Below are 16,674 nucleotides of genomic sequence, written 5' to 3'. Positions count from 1 at the left end.
CTCACTCTACACACTTCTAATTTTTGTATCGTTCATTACGTACTCATAGCCTTATTGTTAAATACAAAAAAATTAAATTCATTTTTGTACATAGTTCGTTTTTGAACACATTGAAACAGAAGAAATAAGCTAGTAGTTTTACTACGGATTATAAAAAAAAAATTATAAACTTACAGAGACTAGTGACTGTGGATATTTAAATTCTGAACTCGTATATTATAATTTTTTCCCTTCAAAAATAGTCACTCGCGATTTAAAAATATTTTCATCACTCCCGTATTAACTCGAGAAAAACAATTTTAAAAAATATTACACTAATGTACTTGTTTTAAATTTCTTTTATTTTAAATTAATTTTTTAAATTCTTTTAGTATTTAACTTAATTTCTTTAAAATAAAAATCGATAGAAATGTTTGAAAAGTTTAAGCACTTTTGAAATTTACATTCACTTGTAGAAATTAAAATTTGAAAATGAAATTAGAAACACGTGGCTGAGAAAAAATGTGAACAAATTTTTCTGACCTGCGCTGTTCATACGGAAGTGATAGTGTGTTAGTTTTGTTCATTGGCCCCTTGTTCTCGAGGGTGATAGAAACAACTGAGGGTGAAGTCCCATGGCAGCGTTTTGCGTTGCGTTTTGTAACTAGGCCATGCGTGTGAGAGAGATGGAGATATACGTTCGCTATATTTGCACTCATGGCCTAGTTACAACACTGCAAAAACTGGTATCTCACTCTTGTCTTAAAATGAGTTGCTTTAAGTGTTTAAACCATTGAGATACAAAATCTGTTTTATATTGAGACATTTAATTTCATCTCGTGTCTCATTTTAAGACATTAAAGGTAACTCAATGCGTATAAGACACGTAAAACGTCTTCTTAGTGTGAAACGGATACTCGAAACACATTTCGTGTCTCAAAATGCATTGCTAAATGTGTAAGACACTTTGAAACGTCTTAAAATGAGACACATATCCGTTTCAAATATGTGGACTAAGACATCTTATGTGTTTCAAATATGGGACAAAACGTCTCAAAATAAGACACTTGTTTTTGCAGTGAAAACGCAACGCAAAACGCTGCCATGGGACTCCAGCCTGATTGACGTATATCAATAGGGAAAAGAGACTTGAGGTAAAAGAGGGTGAAAGGTAACATATTTTCTTTCACTCTTACTTTCATTCATGCTCTGAGAATTCGAAGCAACAGTAATTTTGATATAATAATTTAATATTTAAACAAAATATATTGCAGTTAAAATTATTTTCTATAATTACGTTAAATTATTCTTTAGCAAATTTATAATAACTAAAATTTATTTACTTTGAAATTTGAAATGTCATGAAGGATTTAAATTAAATTTCAAATATTTCATTCACCGTTTATTGATTTATAAATTACGAAAATAACCTAGCTGATTTGAAATGTAATATTAAAAATTATATACAGATATTTCAATCTCAAATATTTCTAAAGAGTATTTCTGTTTACACTCGAGAGCTATGTTTAAGTATGAGCACAAGAAACAAAGGTTGACCTTCTTGACTTGAATTGCAAGGTTTTAAATGTAATAAACACAAATTATTGTGTATCTTTAAATTAGCGACATTTCTACAAACATTTTTAATAGTTCATTAATTGAACCGCCGGATCGTATAAGGGCATATAGCCCATTTGAATTACATTGGCTATATGCCCTTCTACGATCCGGTGGTTCAATTACTATTGATTCTTTGAAAAAAAATTGTATTGTACCATTGTCATTGAAATATAAAACAAACTCCACAATTGCAAAAATAACATAAAACTAACTTTAATTCAAATTTATTTATATTCGTGAATACTAGTGATGCATAACGAGACTCTGTCCTTTCATAAAAGGAAAGAGATGAAACTATAACATTCAATTGTTTTCATTGTATTTTTCGCGAGATTCTCGTTCTCACGAGACGATATTCGCTCGTAATGCATCACTAGTGAATACCAATAATAATTGAAAAATTTTCTCAGCAAATATTAGCAAAATTTAAATTATTATAATATTAATTAGATAATAATTATGGAATAAAAATCAAATATGCGAGAAATATTATTTCGGTACACGAATATCAAACGATTTCAAAAAGTTTTCAGAAACTTTGAAAGGATTCTCAGAAACTAGAAACTGGGTTAAGTAGATTTTAAAATATTTAACATTATTTTGGACGGAAACAACATTTTCCGAGTACATTTCAAAAGCTTCTAGCCTTGTAAATTGTAAAATTATTTTGAGAGTATATGACATATGTATATTGAGGAAAAAAATATTTATTTGTTTTTTTAAAAAATACACTTCTTATTATTTCTTATAGCTGTCACGTACTATCGATTTCTATTATATTTTTGTTGCCTTCTGCAAGAAATGATAATTTCATTTCAATTATTAATTGAATTCAAAGAAAATATTGTCGAGTTGTGTACAATGAAGTTGGATAGAAGAGCAATGAAACTGTATGTAACTACAATAGTAGCAAATGCTGATTGTATGCATTTCTCTTCAATAATACTGTCATTCAAATTATTGACATTGAAATATTGCTTTAAATCGTATATATGCTAACTCTTTATGCCAAACAAAATAACATTTTTTTATTTTCTTCAAATTTTCAGGTTGTGATGTTAAAAATTTTTTCCTTGAAATTAATATTAATTAATTAAATTTGAGAGGAGAATTTAGTTAAATTATTGAAAGATATAGTTTTTTGTTGTTTTAATAAACAATTTAATTGGTGTCACTAAAGTCGAGAGAGGTATTTATCAATTGAAGTATTTACTTTATTTCTTTTTATTATTGTTGGAATGTATCCAATAAAAGTGTACCCGACCAAACGAAAAGTAAATAATTCGGAAAAAGAGAATCCCTATATAATCCTTCCGGAATATATCGACATCGACTTTTTCATGGGTGAAATAATGTTGTCAGTTTGAAGCATAAAAGAGATGCATTCTGATGGGTTTTTGTATTTTAACTCTAGAGGGAATAATTTTAAAATCGACTCATTATGATTTTTGCAGACTCCGGTTCGAGCATATTCGGAGGCAGTATACGAGAAAACGCCATTCCGGAAGCTCTCTACGCTACCATTGAAGACCCACCGAACGCCAGCGCAAACGGAAACGCCGGAAGTCAGCAAAATGCACAGAATAGGCCACAACCCGTATACGTCCTTCCCTCAATGACGTCACCTCCTCCTACATACGACGTCGCGACTGGTAAATCGTGGCAGGTACGTGCCATGAATTAAAATCAATAAATTTTAAACAATCACTTTTTATTATTATTTTATTTATTTTCATTACATACAGTTTTTTACAATTGAGTATTAAATAGTAATAGTATACATATAGACAAAAACAAACAATTTGAGGAAGACATACCATTACTAGGTTCCTATGGAATCAAAAGTTAGTCATCAATTTTGTAGTAGAAATTATTTTATTAAACTATAAGCAAATTATTACATTATTCGATACAGTTTTCACTGATAAAAACTGTTTTTGACGATTAAATGAAATAAAATTACAAATAGGTATACTAAAGAATAAAGTGAGCAAAATAAACAATTATGCGAAAGACAAATTGAGCCTACGCGTACAATAACAGCAAATGCGCTCGGGCTGTCTTTCCCAACCGCAATGTCTACTTCGAGTTAAGTAGAAGTGGAAAGAATCTAGTCTCCTTATTTTTCTTTAATTCGATAATCTAACACTCCTGTATAAATGACGAATTCCTCTGTTCAATATTTCTTTTAAATTTTTCAAGTAGAAAGACAATTATAGAAATAGAGTATCCAATAGCAAATACGTAGGATGCAATAAACAAAAGTTTCGCCTCTTTAATTTCCTCTGGTGGCGAAATTTTTTGATGTACAACACTAGATGCAGAATATTCCTTAAACAACCCAAATTCAGAGGCTCTTAGAATAATTTCATTGTAACGATCAATATACGGTGAGTTACCATCTGCAGACCAAACAGAACAATAATAATCAACAGCTTCTGGTAATATCTTCACATTTAACTCGTCCCCATTAACATAAAAATAAACTTGATATTCAGCATCAGCAAACATACAAGTCACATTTCTATTCTTAGCTAAGTATTCTAAACAATCAATTTCCCTCACTAACTTTCTAAATTCAAGACACTTACTTCCAAGTTTTTTAAAATGAAAAATGGAACTACGATTTAAACGAAAACAAAGTTGACTACTTGCGAACGACGTCAATGACGAATTAGCCAATTCTTTTAAAGTTGAAATTTCCTGTTCCAATTGTAGATTGATGTCCAAAATTACAGAATAAAAATATTCTGTATATACAATGCATGCAATCAATAAAGAACCGAATACAAATCTTTCTATACAATTATTCGGTTCTTGATTTGAAGGCATTCCAATTATCATTTGACTGATATTCCACGTCTGCCATACAGTTCTGTTAAATTTCATAAAGAAGGCAGTGACCAAAATGATAACAATCATACCGATAGATCCCAAAATCATGTAAAAAAGTTCAGATGAGAAAACAAAACCTTTTGTAAACTTTTTCATTTTTGGAATAACAGCTTTAATGCTGTCAATTTTTTGAAATCGAACAGCCCAAAGAGCATATAATATTTCTCGATTACTTCCAATATATTGTTGCTGGATGTATATCAGCCTATGTTTTATACATGTATCTAGTATTCCCACTCTATGTTTAAAATTCATCGTTTGTTCAAAAACTTTTATAATTTTTTTCTCCATCCCAATTTTTGATTTTTCATCGCCATATTCAGCAAATAAATTCATATCCATATTATATCCATTTAAATCACGTAGCTTATTTGGAAACCATTGAATTACAGATGAAATATTGTGAGTAGTGTAATTTTTTGAAAATGGATTTACCTGACTCAAGAAAGGCATCTGTTCTTCCAAATCATAAGTCATGATTGTAATGTCCAAATAACTCTTTCGCCAAAAAGAATACAAGGTAGTGTTAAGATACTCGTTAGTAGAATTAAAAAATTTCATAATTAAACATCTTGGTAATGACAACTGTGTTCTGTAATTTATCATATCCAGATATTTAATAATTCGGTCCAATATTCTTTTGTTCTTTGCCTCAAAAACAAACAAAGTCGTTCTTTTAAAATATGTATGTCTTTTAAAGCTTCTTGTAAAGAATCTATAAAGGGAATAAATATTGTATTGTTTATCAAAATTTTTAGTATAAACCTTCTTTATTTAAAGTATGAACACGTGTCCCAAAAATATACGGTTTTATTACTAATACAGTACCTTTGAAACCAGTGTCGAATTTCATTGTAGTTGAGGCTCACGGACGGAAAATGCTTATTGACTTCTTTTGTTAGAGAACTCATCATTGGATCCAAATTGTCAAAATGATGGTCAAAAATAAACATAACTTGATACAGTTTAGATTCGTTTTTAAGATAATTCACTAGCCCATCAAAGTAATTTGTTGTTGCTGGCTTTTCTAGACTTATTATTGAACATATTACAAGAATTTCCTTCCACAAAACGCAGTTTATAAAAAACATTCTAAAAAACTTCATAATTTACAAGCTCTTTGTAGAACCGACAAAAATGTTTTAAAATTATTGAAACCAAATTTTGTTTATTAACGCTAGTAGTTTGTTTATTCCTTTATTATTTTTTAGGACTTTGTTTACAATAACCGAACGTAAATACAATTATAAGTATTTCAATTTATGAGTTAGCACATTTATGTCACTCAAATAAACATGTTGTCTTTAGTATTTGTATTTTATTTTAATTGTATTTGTCTGAATTTTCTGAAAAAAAACTTAGGGTCATCAAAAATTCGTCAAGTTTCGAAAATGAAGAATTTAATGATTTTTATAATTCCTTATTTATTCAATTTTCAATACATTCATTTTCATAAATAATCATTATGATTTATATAAATGTATATATTAAATTATTACTGTGTTGCTTAAAAGTCGAAATTTTTTTGTTTTTCAAAAAATCTCATATCTAGATGCTAGTCAATTATAATCTACTAATTCTTCTGGTTGTACTCTACGATTTAAAAATAATATTTGAAAGCTTTCATCATACATTTAGTTCTTTTTTCAAACTGAACTTTGTATAATTCGTTATTCTGTAAAATTAACTGCCAGTTGATGTTTAAAAACAAGAAATATTTCATTAACATATTATTTTAAATCTGGTGTAAAATATATACAATTTATAATCTAACATTGATATGAATATTTCAAGTAGAAAAACAATAAAGAAAATAGAGTATCATATGCCCAATATTTCAAGTAGAAAAACAATAAAGAAAATAGAGTATCATATACAAGTGTCCTCGAGGAAATTTTCTTACATACTACATTTTCTTATACATGCTTATTCTAATTTTTTTGCGCCTACAGAACGACTTGAAAATTAGGTTTACTCGCATTTGCCTGGACCACCCGTCTAATGGGTTTTCTCGCGAGTGGAGAGGGAAACTGTAGAAAACCTCTCCGAGTACAACCGGTTTATCGACAGTCGAGTTCTAATGGTGTGCACCGGATAATAATCGACGGTGCACATCATTATACCTCGACGTCAAACCTCCCGCTCAGATTGTCTCACGTGCCGGAAAAATACCAAGCCAAATGGGCGCGAACCAAGGGTGCTTACCTTGGTCCTTAAACGACCGCCAAGCGAGGCATCTATCCGACTGAGCTAATCTGTCGGTTCATATTTTATATAGCGTCGAAAATTTAAAAAATATATTCCAAGAAACTTCATTGTTTACAATTGTTAAGTTTACTTGATAAGTAGTATTTGACAATTCTAAAGTTAAACTGTATTTATTAATACGAGTTTTAAGTTTACATATTTATTATTCTAGAAAGCGTTAATATAAGGGACGTGAAATGCATACTTAGAGACCTACACTTTGTGTGAAGCGCATAATCGGATAATTTTTAAAAATTGAAAGAAAGTTTAAAGTTTTACGTTTTATCATGTTTATGAATAAAATAAAATAAATTTAACGTCGCATCAAAACGCATAATTTTTTTTCATCGAAAAATTTTTGAATTCTCGCATAATTGCGCATAATTTTATTTTTTGTGCAAGAAATATAAAAATATTCCACAGTCTAAATCTGAATTAACGAAATATCTATTTATAAATACATTTTATCATAAAGTTATGAATAAAATTAATCATCCATAATTAAAAGGGCAACCCTAGTTGTAATTTTCAAAAAATGGGGTTTTTTTTTCTTGTATTTTTTCTAAGTTTACCCACACAACACCGAGAATTTCCTAAATATTTACTAAAAATTTATTTGCAAACTTGGAATTATTTACTTGCAAAGTTTAGTGGAAGTTCTGCAAAAATATCTTTTTACAGCTAAGAACTCACAGTTTTTTTTAGAAAAAAAATTGATACGTTAAATTTCAGGGGTTGTCATTTTGTCAAAAAATGACAACAAAATGACAACATAAAATGACAAATGTCTACATTTTATGTCGATTTTCATAGAACAAACTATGGGAATAACAGTACCATAAATAGAATATGTAGGGAAGGTAACTTTTATAGCGATTGCCTGAACTTTTTTGATTCTAATTTAAATCGGTTTATTGCTACTTTGCGCAAAAAAATACTGAGATATTAAATTTATTAGGTTATAATTATAAAAATGTTTAAAAACGACAAGTTTTTGTCCTCATCTTTATACTTTGTAAAGGGTTTATCGCCCGTTTATACATCTAAATAAATAAAAAAAAAGAATTTTTTTATTACTTCTTATGAATATAGAGAATAAGTTGCTTTATTTAAAAATGTTGGTGGTTTTTCTTAAAAAAATTCATGCAAATGATCAATTTTTGTACCCTACAACTTATTTTATTATTATTTATTTAATCTAATATATGTATATTATATTATTCTAGCTATAGGGGAGAGTGGGGCAAAATGGGGTACCTTTTTGAAATTGGCTGTTTACAGAGAACCAAACGAATAAATCGATTCAGCTAAACTTCAGAATTCTTCTTTGTACACTTGGCTTTGAGGAAATTATGACAATAGCGGAGAAAAAAATTTTTGAAAGAACTTATATCGTATTTTCTAAAAAAGTGCTAAAATCCCATTTTGCCTAACCCGTGGGGCAAAATGGGGTGGCATCAAATAACTGTACAAAACATTGAATATTTTTTCAAAATTCATTAAATTCTTGTTGTATGAGATTATAAATATGAACAAAAAGTAGGATATTTTATTACTATGAAAAAACGAGTAATATTTATTAGAATTTAACAAAAAAACATGGATTTTTGCAAAATATCGATATATCGATAATGAAACATCGATAGTATAAATGCCTCGAAGCAAAAATATCGATTCTTTTGCAGGAAACCTTTAAATATGCATAATATAATGTTTTTAAATAGTTTTAATGGAACGGCGTAGCTTCCGGCATGCCCCACACTTAGGTACCCCATTCTGCCCCACACTGCATATTAAAACAAAATGCAATGTTTACAAGTTATTGTAAACAATGAAACAATCTATTCTACTGGAAATTACTCTAGAATAAGTACTGAAAAAGATCCCACACTTGCCAAATTAAATGCATTAACCCAAAAAGTTTGGTAAGCCCTTTTAATTTTGAAAAAAATTCATATTTTTTTTGCTTAAAACTTAAAAGTTGTATAACTTTCAAAAAAAAATTTTCTTTCGGGTGTCTTCATAATTAATAACAGTTTCTTATCAACATGAATGATATATGTCGAGGTTAAAAAAATTAAAAGTACCTATCATGGAAAAACAGAGGTACCCCATTTGACCCGCCTACCCCATTTTGCCCCACTCTCCCCTATATTAGTTTAAAATGCAACTTTTAATTAACCTAATGTTAGAAGCTTTATTTTGGTCCTAATAACGTTTTTCTTTCAAAAACATCAATTCGCACTTTTTAATTTTTCAACGCATAATTTCGCATAATAATCATTTTTTCAGGGCATAATCCAGTAATTTTCAGCGTCATAAAATACTGTCCTTATGCATACTGTCAAATATAGTTCTAAATAATTTAATTTAAGTATTACCTGATGTTTATTTCATTAATAAAATTTGTGCCTGAGCGGTTTGTCAATAAGCAAACAATTTTATTGACCCATTTAATTAAATATTAGGATAACAAATTATTGAAGACTCTTGACAAACTAATAATTTTTATTTATAAACTCGTCTTATGTCTTACTAGCTATACATGTTTTCACCGTAAAATTTTCTCTTTACAAACTTGTTCTACAGCTTAAAACTAAATATTGCATCTACAGAATATCCAAGTAGTACTAACTGTACTCAAGTGAGCTTGACACTTCTTAACATTAATACTATCTCAATCTAAATTTGAATTTATTTATAAGTATTTCAATAAGAAAAATAATTAGAGAAATACAGAATCCCAAACCCAAGACATAATATGTTATAAAAAAAATTTGTTCTTTGTTAATTTTTTCCGACGAACGAGTTCTGTAAGCCACTAGATTTGATATATAAAAATTATTAAACAATCCAAACTCTGAAGCTCTCAAAATTATTTCATTATAACGATCAGTGAATGGTGAATTGTTAGCAACCACCCAATGAAAAGTATAATAGTCAACAACTTCTGGCAAAATTTTAACATTTAACTCCTTTTCTTTTTTAGCTGAATACGTATTTACATGATATTCAGCATCAGCATACATACAACTCACATTATTATGCTCAACTAAGTAATCTAAACAATAATAATTTTTAATCAATGCTGTTTTAAATGTTGACTTCAGACACATATCCCCCAATTTCTTAATAACAGGAATAGAACTATTTTTCAAGCGCAAGCAAAATCCGTCATTTATAAACGGTATCAAAGACGAATTAGCCAATTCATCTAAACTTGAAATTTCCTCTTCCGGTTGAAAACTAATGTCCAAAATTACTGAATAAAAATATCCTGTATAAAAAATACACGCAATTAATAAAGAACCGAATACAATTCTCTCTAATAAATAATTTGGTTGTTGATTTGAAGGCATTCCCATTATAATTTGACTTATGTTCAAAATTTGCAATGTAGTCCTGTTGAATTTCATCAAGAATGCTGAGAGTCGAATGACGACAATTATGCCAACAGTTCCACAAATCATGTATAAAAGTTCTGGTGAAAAAGTTAAAACTTTTGTAAATTTTTTCGTTTTTGGAATTACAGTTTTAATGCTGCCAATTTTTAAAATACGTAAATTCCGAGAATTATAAGCAGATTCAACATTATTATCAGTATATTTCTGTATACGAAATCCTAAATAATGAAGTTTACATACATCTGGAGCTTCCATTGTATGCTTAAAGTTCATGCTTCGTTCAAAAATTTCAGTAATTTTTTTTCTTGTCTCCAGTCTTTCTTTCAATGTACCAGAAATGGTATAAAAATTAAAAAACATTTTGTATCCATTTAAATTCTGTACTTTATTAGGGAACCATTGACTTTTTGATGTTATTCTCGCAGAAGTGTAGTTGTTTAGAAAAGGATTTAGCTGACTCAAAAATGGTTCAATATGAGTTTGTCGATTGTACGTCATAATTGTAATGTCCAAATAACTCTTTCGCCAAAATGAATACAAAGTATGATTTAGGTAGTTATGAGTCGAAGTAAAAGACTTCATAATTAAACATCTTGGTAGCGATAAGTGTGTCATAGAATTTATCCTATCCAGATATTTGCTAATTAATTCTATACTAATTTCGTTATTTGCTGCAAAAACAAACAATGTTGTTCTTCTGTAATTTGAATGCGATTTGATGCTGTTTGTAGAGCCTCTATAAAGAAAATAAATATTTAGATTTAACATTTCTTTTTTTAATATTTCCTTCATATTTAAAAAAAATTGTAATAATTGTTAGAAGTTAAATTGCAAATAAGAATTACAAAAAAAATACAAAATTTATTTAAAAAAAAGATCGATTTCTTTTAATTGAGGGAGCAAAGATTCTGAACATCACTGATATATTTCGGAAGCCCTTAAATACAATGTAGGAAATTATTTGCTGATGAAGAATTTTAATTAAGGAAGATTTCGACTATATCAGCAATTAGTGACATCTATTAGACGTCAATTGAACTCTTTGGTTTAGAGTCAGGTGTTATTCTTAAGATAATTATTCCGATATGGTTGTCGGTAAATAATTATATTTTTGAATTTAATTTTTGATCTGAAAAAATAAGCTGCGTGAACGACTGCACTGTGCATCTGTGAGGACTCGAACACCTGACTCTAAACCAAAGAGTTCAATTGACGCCCTTAAATACAAATTTCATAATAATCCAATTAAATTTAAAAAAAGATCATTGGCACTAATGACCAACCTGTTGTATTCCATATATTTATTTTAATTTGTAATTGTTTTTATTCATAAATTTTTGTCGCAGAATTTAACATATTTTAGATACGTATTCATACGATACCTGTTAAACCAAACTAGAATTTCATCATAGTTGAGGGTGAATGACGGAAAGTGTGTATCGACAGTTTTTATCAGAGAATTCATCATTGAGTCCGCATTGTTAAATTTATCGTCAAGAATAAACACAACTTGATGCAATTTAGGTTTATTTTTCAAATAATTTACAAGTCCATCAAAGTAATTTGTTACAGGAGGTTTTTCTAGACTGATTGTTGAATGTACTGCTAAAATTTTCATCCACAAAGTAAAACATAAAAAATATATTCTAATAAACTTCATTGTTCACAAGCAACTTCTTTGACTGACAAAAATTGTCTAACAATTCCTCTTGAATTATTTTGAGTCTAATGGTAACTGATGTCTATCATTTTTTATGAAATTATCGAAATAGTAAACTATATTAACGAATTAATTTTAATTATATGGGGGAGACAAATTACTTCCTTATACGTATATTAATTGATAATTAAGAGTTTTTGACAAATAATGAAATAAACTTTCTATTTTTGACATTTCCTGTTCTTTCAATTACATTTTCTTTTTTTTACGTTTAATTCTATTTAGTCTTTTGAAAGTTTAAAAAAATTCATATAAAATCAGAAATAGAATGCTATAGTATAAGCATTAAAAAAAATTCATTCACATTTTACGCTAGTTTTGCTTTTTCATTAATTCCATTATACAATTTGAAATATATATTTTCCCTTTGAAGTGAAATACATGTTATAATTTCCTCTCAAAGTAAAAGATTCTTTTTTTTACTATCTATGCATGTAAAATCGCTTTTCCAATGAGTGAATAAAAAATGGTATCACATGAAACTGGTTTCGTTTTTTGATCACTCTTCTTTTGAATGAGCGAAAATATATACACGATAAGCAAAACAGTTTCTTTTCTTTTTTTTTTGACAAAAAGCATACGTGTGTATATATATTCAGAAAAATGTGCAATCCATGATTTGGGGATAAATTTCAAATACCTATAATACATATAAATTTGAAAAATGCTCTCGACTGTAAAATATGTGAATTTCATACGATGGAACATGCACAAGTTGTAAGAAATGCTATCCATTCGTAATAAGGTCTCAAAATCGACTGCTTCATTTGCATAGTATTAAAACCGTCACAGATTCTATGATCAGTTTTCCACATTGGTGTATATATACATTTGTCGTCGCCAAGTCGAACATAAATTTTCACAAATACCCATTCGATCTCAATTTTTAACAAAACTTTCTTAAATCAACAACAAATTTCTTTCCATATTGCAATTATTGTAAAACGTAAATATATTTTCCTAAAACAAATAAAAACTTTCGTCCATAAAATATTCTTATATATGCTTTTAACGAATTTCAATTTTAAATCTATCGAAAAGAAAATGAAATATCAAATAATTGTTTTTCCAGTTTGAAAAGAAACAAAATTGCTGAGTAGGAAATTAATTTTTAAAAAATTTCTTTTTTTCGAAAATATTTATCACATTTACATTTTTTTTTTAAACAAAACGTTTGTTTGATAAGGTCGTGGGTTTATTTAGTTATTGTTCGAAAAGAGAAATCGTAGGATGTGTTTGTTTTTCATATGTTTAATCAAAACAATAGAAGAACAATTTAGAGGAAATTTTAAATTAAATTAATTTAAATTACATTACAAATGAAATGTTACTATTTTATTAGTAAACCTACGTAAACAATTTACTTAAGAAGTCAATTTACATTTATTTGAAAAATAAAAAATTAATATAGTCAAGACATTGAAAACTGAAACCAGGAATGTTTTTACTTTGCATATCTTTTTTATGGTAAATTAGTTGACGAACTATTTTGTCACTCGTTTCAATCTTGCAGAGAGTGTAGATATCATAAAACCAGATTTTAAAATTGTATACTCGTAGGTATACAACTTCGGCAGAAAGGGAGAATTTTTCTTCTTTTTTTAGTCAAGTCAGCTTTTAGAAGATGATAAAGTAATCCTCACCGATGAAACCAGATCTCTGCACTTTCGTGCTGTGTCAGTGATCCATTGGAATGAGAATCGATTTTGAACTGAAAGCGTTTCTATTTCGAGAATAGTGACTTTAGTGGTGAATTATTTTTCTCTCTATCTATCTATCTCTCTCGCTCTTTCTGTCTCTTTCCACTGTCGTGTAAATTCAATAAAACCGTTTCTGCAGTATCGACTGAAAATGAGACGCGATGTCAGTTTCCATCTAAACGTGCACATCGACAGTTTGGCCAGATGTCGTTCGTCTCTTTCTGAAAATATTATTATTACAATGATATGTTTCATCGAGAGGAATTCGAATAAATTTAAAACCAGTGAAACATAATTTCAAATTATAATTAAATTTTTTTAATTTATAAATACTTTTAAAAATTTTAATTGTTTGAAATTTTCAAATTTATAAATATTGAAAAAAGTTTTAATTGTTTGAAATTTTTATATTTTTAAATGATAAATATTTTCAAACACTTGAATTGACTGAAATTTTAACCTTTTTAAAATGGTGAATATTTTTTTATTTAACTGTCATTTAAAATTGTTTCATTTAGACACATTTTTTCATCATTTGTGTGTAAATTGATATTTTTTTAATTTTTTCACAAGAAGCATTTGGCATCACAAATAAAAAAAATTTTCCAGAATTTTTCATTGTAATCGTATAACAAGATACAAAACGAGTTCAAATTAAAAAAAATGTTTCACTTTTCAAATATTTCAAACATTTATTAAAAATAGAAGAATTGATTATTTTATATACATGTCAAACTTTATAACATGACATAGTAAATCTTTCAACTCTTGATATTAAAAAAAAGGATCAGAATGTAAAATAATTCGATTCGGTAGTATATATAAAAAAAGTAGAATAGAACAGTTTAATACTTCTACTCCAATTTTGAAGATAATAAAGAGTAACAAATTAAACAAAGAAATTCTATTTTTTGTCAAATTTTTTTATTTAGATTTCTGTATATCTTTCTGACTTTGTCAAAATAACACAACCAGAGAAAAAGTATATTTTTCTCCAGGCTAAAATAAATATATGTATTTTATTTGTTTTTCGAAATAAATTTTCTTCTGCTCAAATATATAAAGAAAATTTTATTTGATTCAAATAAAAATTTTTTTGCACAAATAAAATTTGATTTGATTCAAAATAAAATTTTTTTGAGCAAATAAAATTTTATTTAATGTCAAACAATATTTTTATTTGTGTCAAATAATATTTTTATTTGTACATAACAAATTTATAGTCTCGGGGAGATATTTTTATTTGATTCAAATTTGGTTCTAAGTAAAACATTTTTCTTGTATTTTTATTACACAAAATGTTTTTCAATCCCTTTGGTTTGTTTGTGAGAATATTTTTCGAAGTTAAAACGAATTTCATTTTAAAAGTTTAGATCTTAGATCCAGGGGTTTGTATCAATTTCTTGTTTGATCGAATTTGAATTTCCCGCGGAAATAATTATCAATCTTCCTACCAGATGACAAGAAAACTCTCTCACAAGCGGGATGAATTGGACTGAATATAATAATCACTGAGTGTATTTTTGACAATTTTTGAATGTATAAGTAATTGTGTTGTTACAATAATAATACGGTATTTATTATTATTATGATCTGTAAAAAAATTGTATATCTTCTTAAAAACTATTTTTCTTAAAATTGTATTATTTGCTAAAAATTTGTTCTTCCTTGATAAAAATTAGTTTTTTTGTAATTTTACTTCAATATTAGTCTAATATTAAAATTGATGAATTTTCTTTAGCGTGTTGACTATTATTAGCGATAAAAATTGGTCCAATAATTGGCAAATCATCAACCTTGGTATATAAGTGAAAGGAATTATTTTATTTGTCAGAAAAAGGTTCTCGGTTGACAAGATGATTAAAAGATTGTAGAATTATGGCGTTGTTGTCGAGGTACGATTAATGCCTTTAGGTAATGGGTATAGAAACGTACGTGATTCTCTTTTCTAAGTTTCAATAAAGGCACGACGATAAATTTTTAAGTGGAATACGTATGTTCCGGAAATATCCAGACCATTGGCGTTCTTCAACCTTTATCGGAAACCCTGTCAGGACACAGATTGCACGCGACCAAAAAAATCTATTTCTCCCAATACATTTACGCTTTCATGACTTTTTTCTTATTCACAAGAAATTTACGATCCTGTAAAATGTGCTTTTGATTCTACTTTATGTGTTTTTATATATATAATTATTATTATTATTTTTTATTTATTTTTTTTTTTGCTTAGGGACTTTTGGGAAATCTGCCTACAGATACCTTGGATTCCGCACTCCAAGGTTATGTGGGGTTGGTAAAATGAAACAAAAGGAAATATTAAAAAAAAAGATAAATAAATAAATGTTATAATAAATTTAATAAACTGTTGACCTACTACCAGCCCGACCCACTAAAACCCGTAACCCTTCTTCTGGAGCTCTTTACCCTCTCTCGGAACTGTCGTAAGACTTAAGCCTTCGAGGGTGGCGCTCCAACTCTGTCGCTAATGCGACCTTCTTCTTCTCTCTGCGGTTTTCCTGCGCCCGTAGTTAAAAAAATGATTAAAACTATTTCATAGTCTAAGCCGAATTTACAGCACAACAATAATAAAAAAAACAAAATTATTTAAGAAGTGTTAAAAGTCAAAAGATAAAGTCGCAAACGGATATAAAAAAGAAAAGAAAAAAAGTAAACACGTATATAACGTTGAAAAGACAAAACTGTACAAAAACAAATAAAAAACCAAAACAAATTAAAAAATGTAGAAGGACAAATAAATCGCAAAATAAATTAATAAAAAAAAAACAAAAAAAAAACAAAAAAAAACAAATTAAAAGCTGTTTAAATTACGCTTTTTGGCGGCCGTCGAGATCCTTCCTCGACATAACGGGTGTGCTCCGCGTTGTCCGCAGGGAACTGGCAATATGCACACACCTCGTCCTCGCGTAATTTAAAGCGACACAGGTACGAGTTAAAACATCCGTGACCTGTGAGCGCCTGAGTCAAATAATAGGAAACCTGACCGTGTTTCCTATTTATCCAGGTGGCGAGTGTCGGAATAAGGCGATAAGTCCATCGACCTTTTTCCTCACCATCCCATCTTTCTTGCCATCTTTCTATGAGCCTG

The 16,674-nt window shown here is 28.4% G+C and overlaps 2 protein-coding genes across 10 annotated transcripts in view; one reads left to right on the top strand and one right to left on the bottom strand.

Moving 5' to 3' along the window:
• Nucleotides 1–16,674, top strand: part of LOC122503807 — a 53,184-nt gene that overhangs the window by 3,595 nt on the left and 32,915 nt on the right. The window contains exon 2 of the mRNA XM_043614514.1: nucleotides 3,054–3,265. Coding sequence (XP_043470449.1) covers nucleotides 3,054–3,265 — 212 coding nt within the window. The remainder of the gene's footprint in view (nucleotides 1–3,053; nucleotides 3,266–16,674) is intronic.
• Nucleotides 8,913–16,674, bottom strand: part of LOC122503805 — a 244,198-nt gene continuing 236,436 nt past the window's right edge. For all 9 annotated transcript variants that reach the window (XM_043614506.1, XM_043614505.1, XM_043614507.1 and 6 more), the window contains 3 exons: nucleotides 13,509–13,786; nucleotides 11,528–12,825; nucleotides 8,913–10,881 (listed from right to left, as the gene is read on the bottom strand). In XM_043614506.1, coding sequence (XP_043470441.1) covers nucleotides 9,414–10,881; nucleotides 11,528–11,805 — 1,746 coding nt within the window. In that variant the 5' untranslated portion in view covers nucleotides 11,806–12,825; nucleotides 13,509–13,786 and the 3' untranslated portion in view covers nucleotides 8,913–9,413. The remainder of the gene's footprint in view (nucleotides 10,882–11,527; nucleotides 12,826–13,508; nucleotides 13,787–16,674) is intronic.

Source organism: Leptopilina heterotoma, unplaced genomic scaffold (assembly GCF_015476425.1).
Source record: "Leptopilina heterotoma isolate Lh14 unplaced genomic scaffold, ASM1547642v1 Lhet_27, whole genome shotgun sequence".
Lineage (NCBI taxonomy): Eukaryota > Metazoa > Arthropoda > Insecta > Hymenoptera > Figitidae > Leptopilina > Leptopilina heterotoma.
Note: the sequence above shows the minus strand (reverse complement) of the source record. Positions and strands in the feature narration are given on the sequence as shown.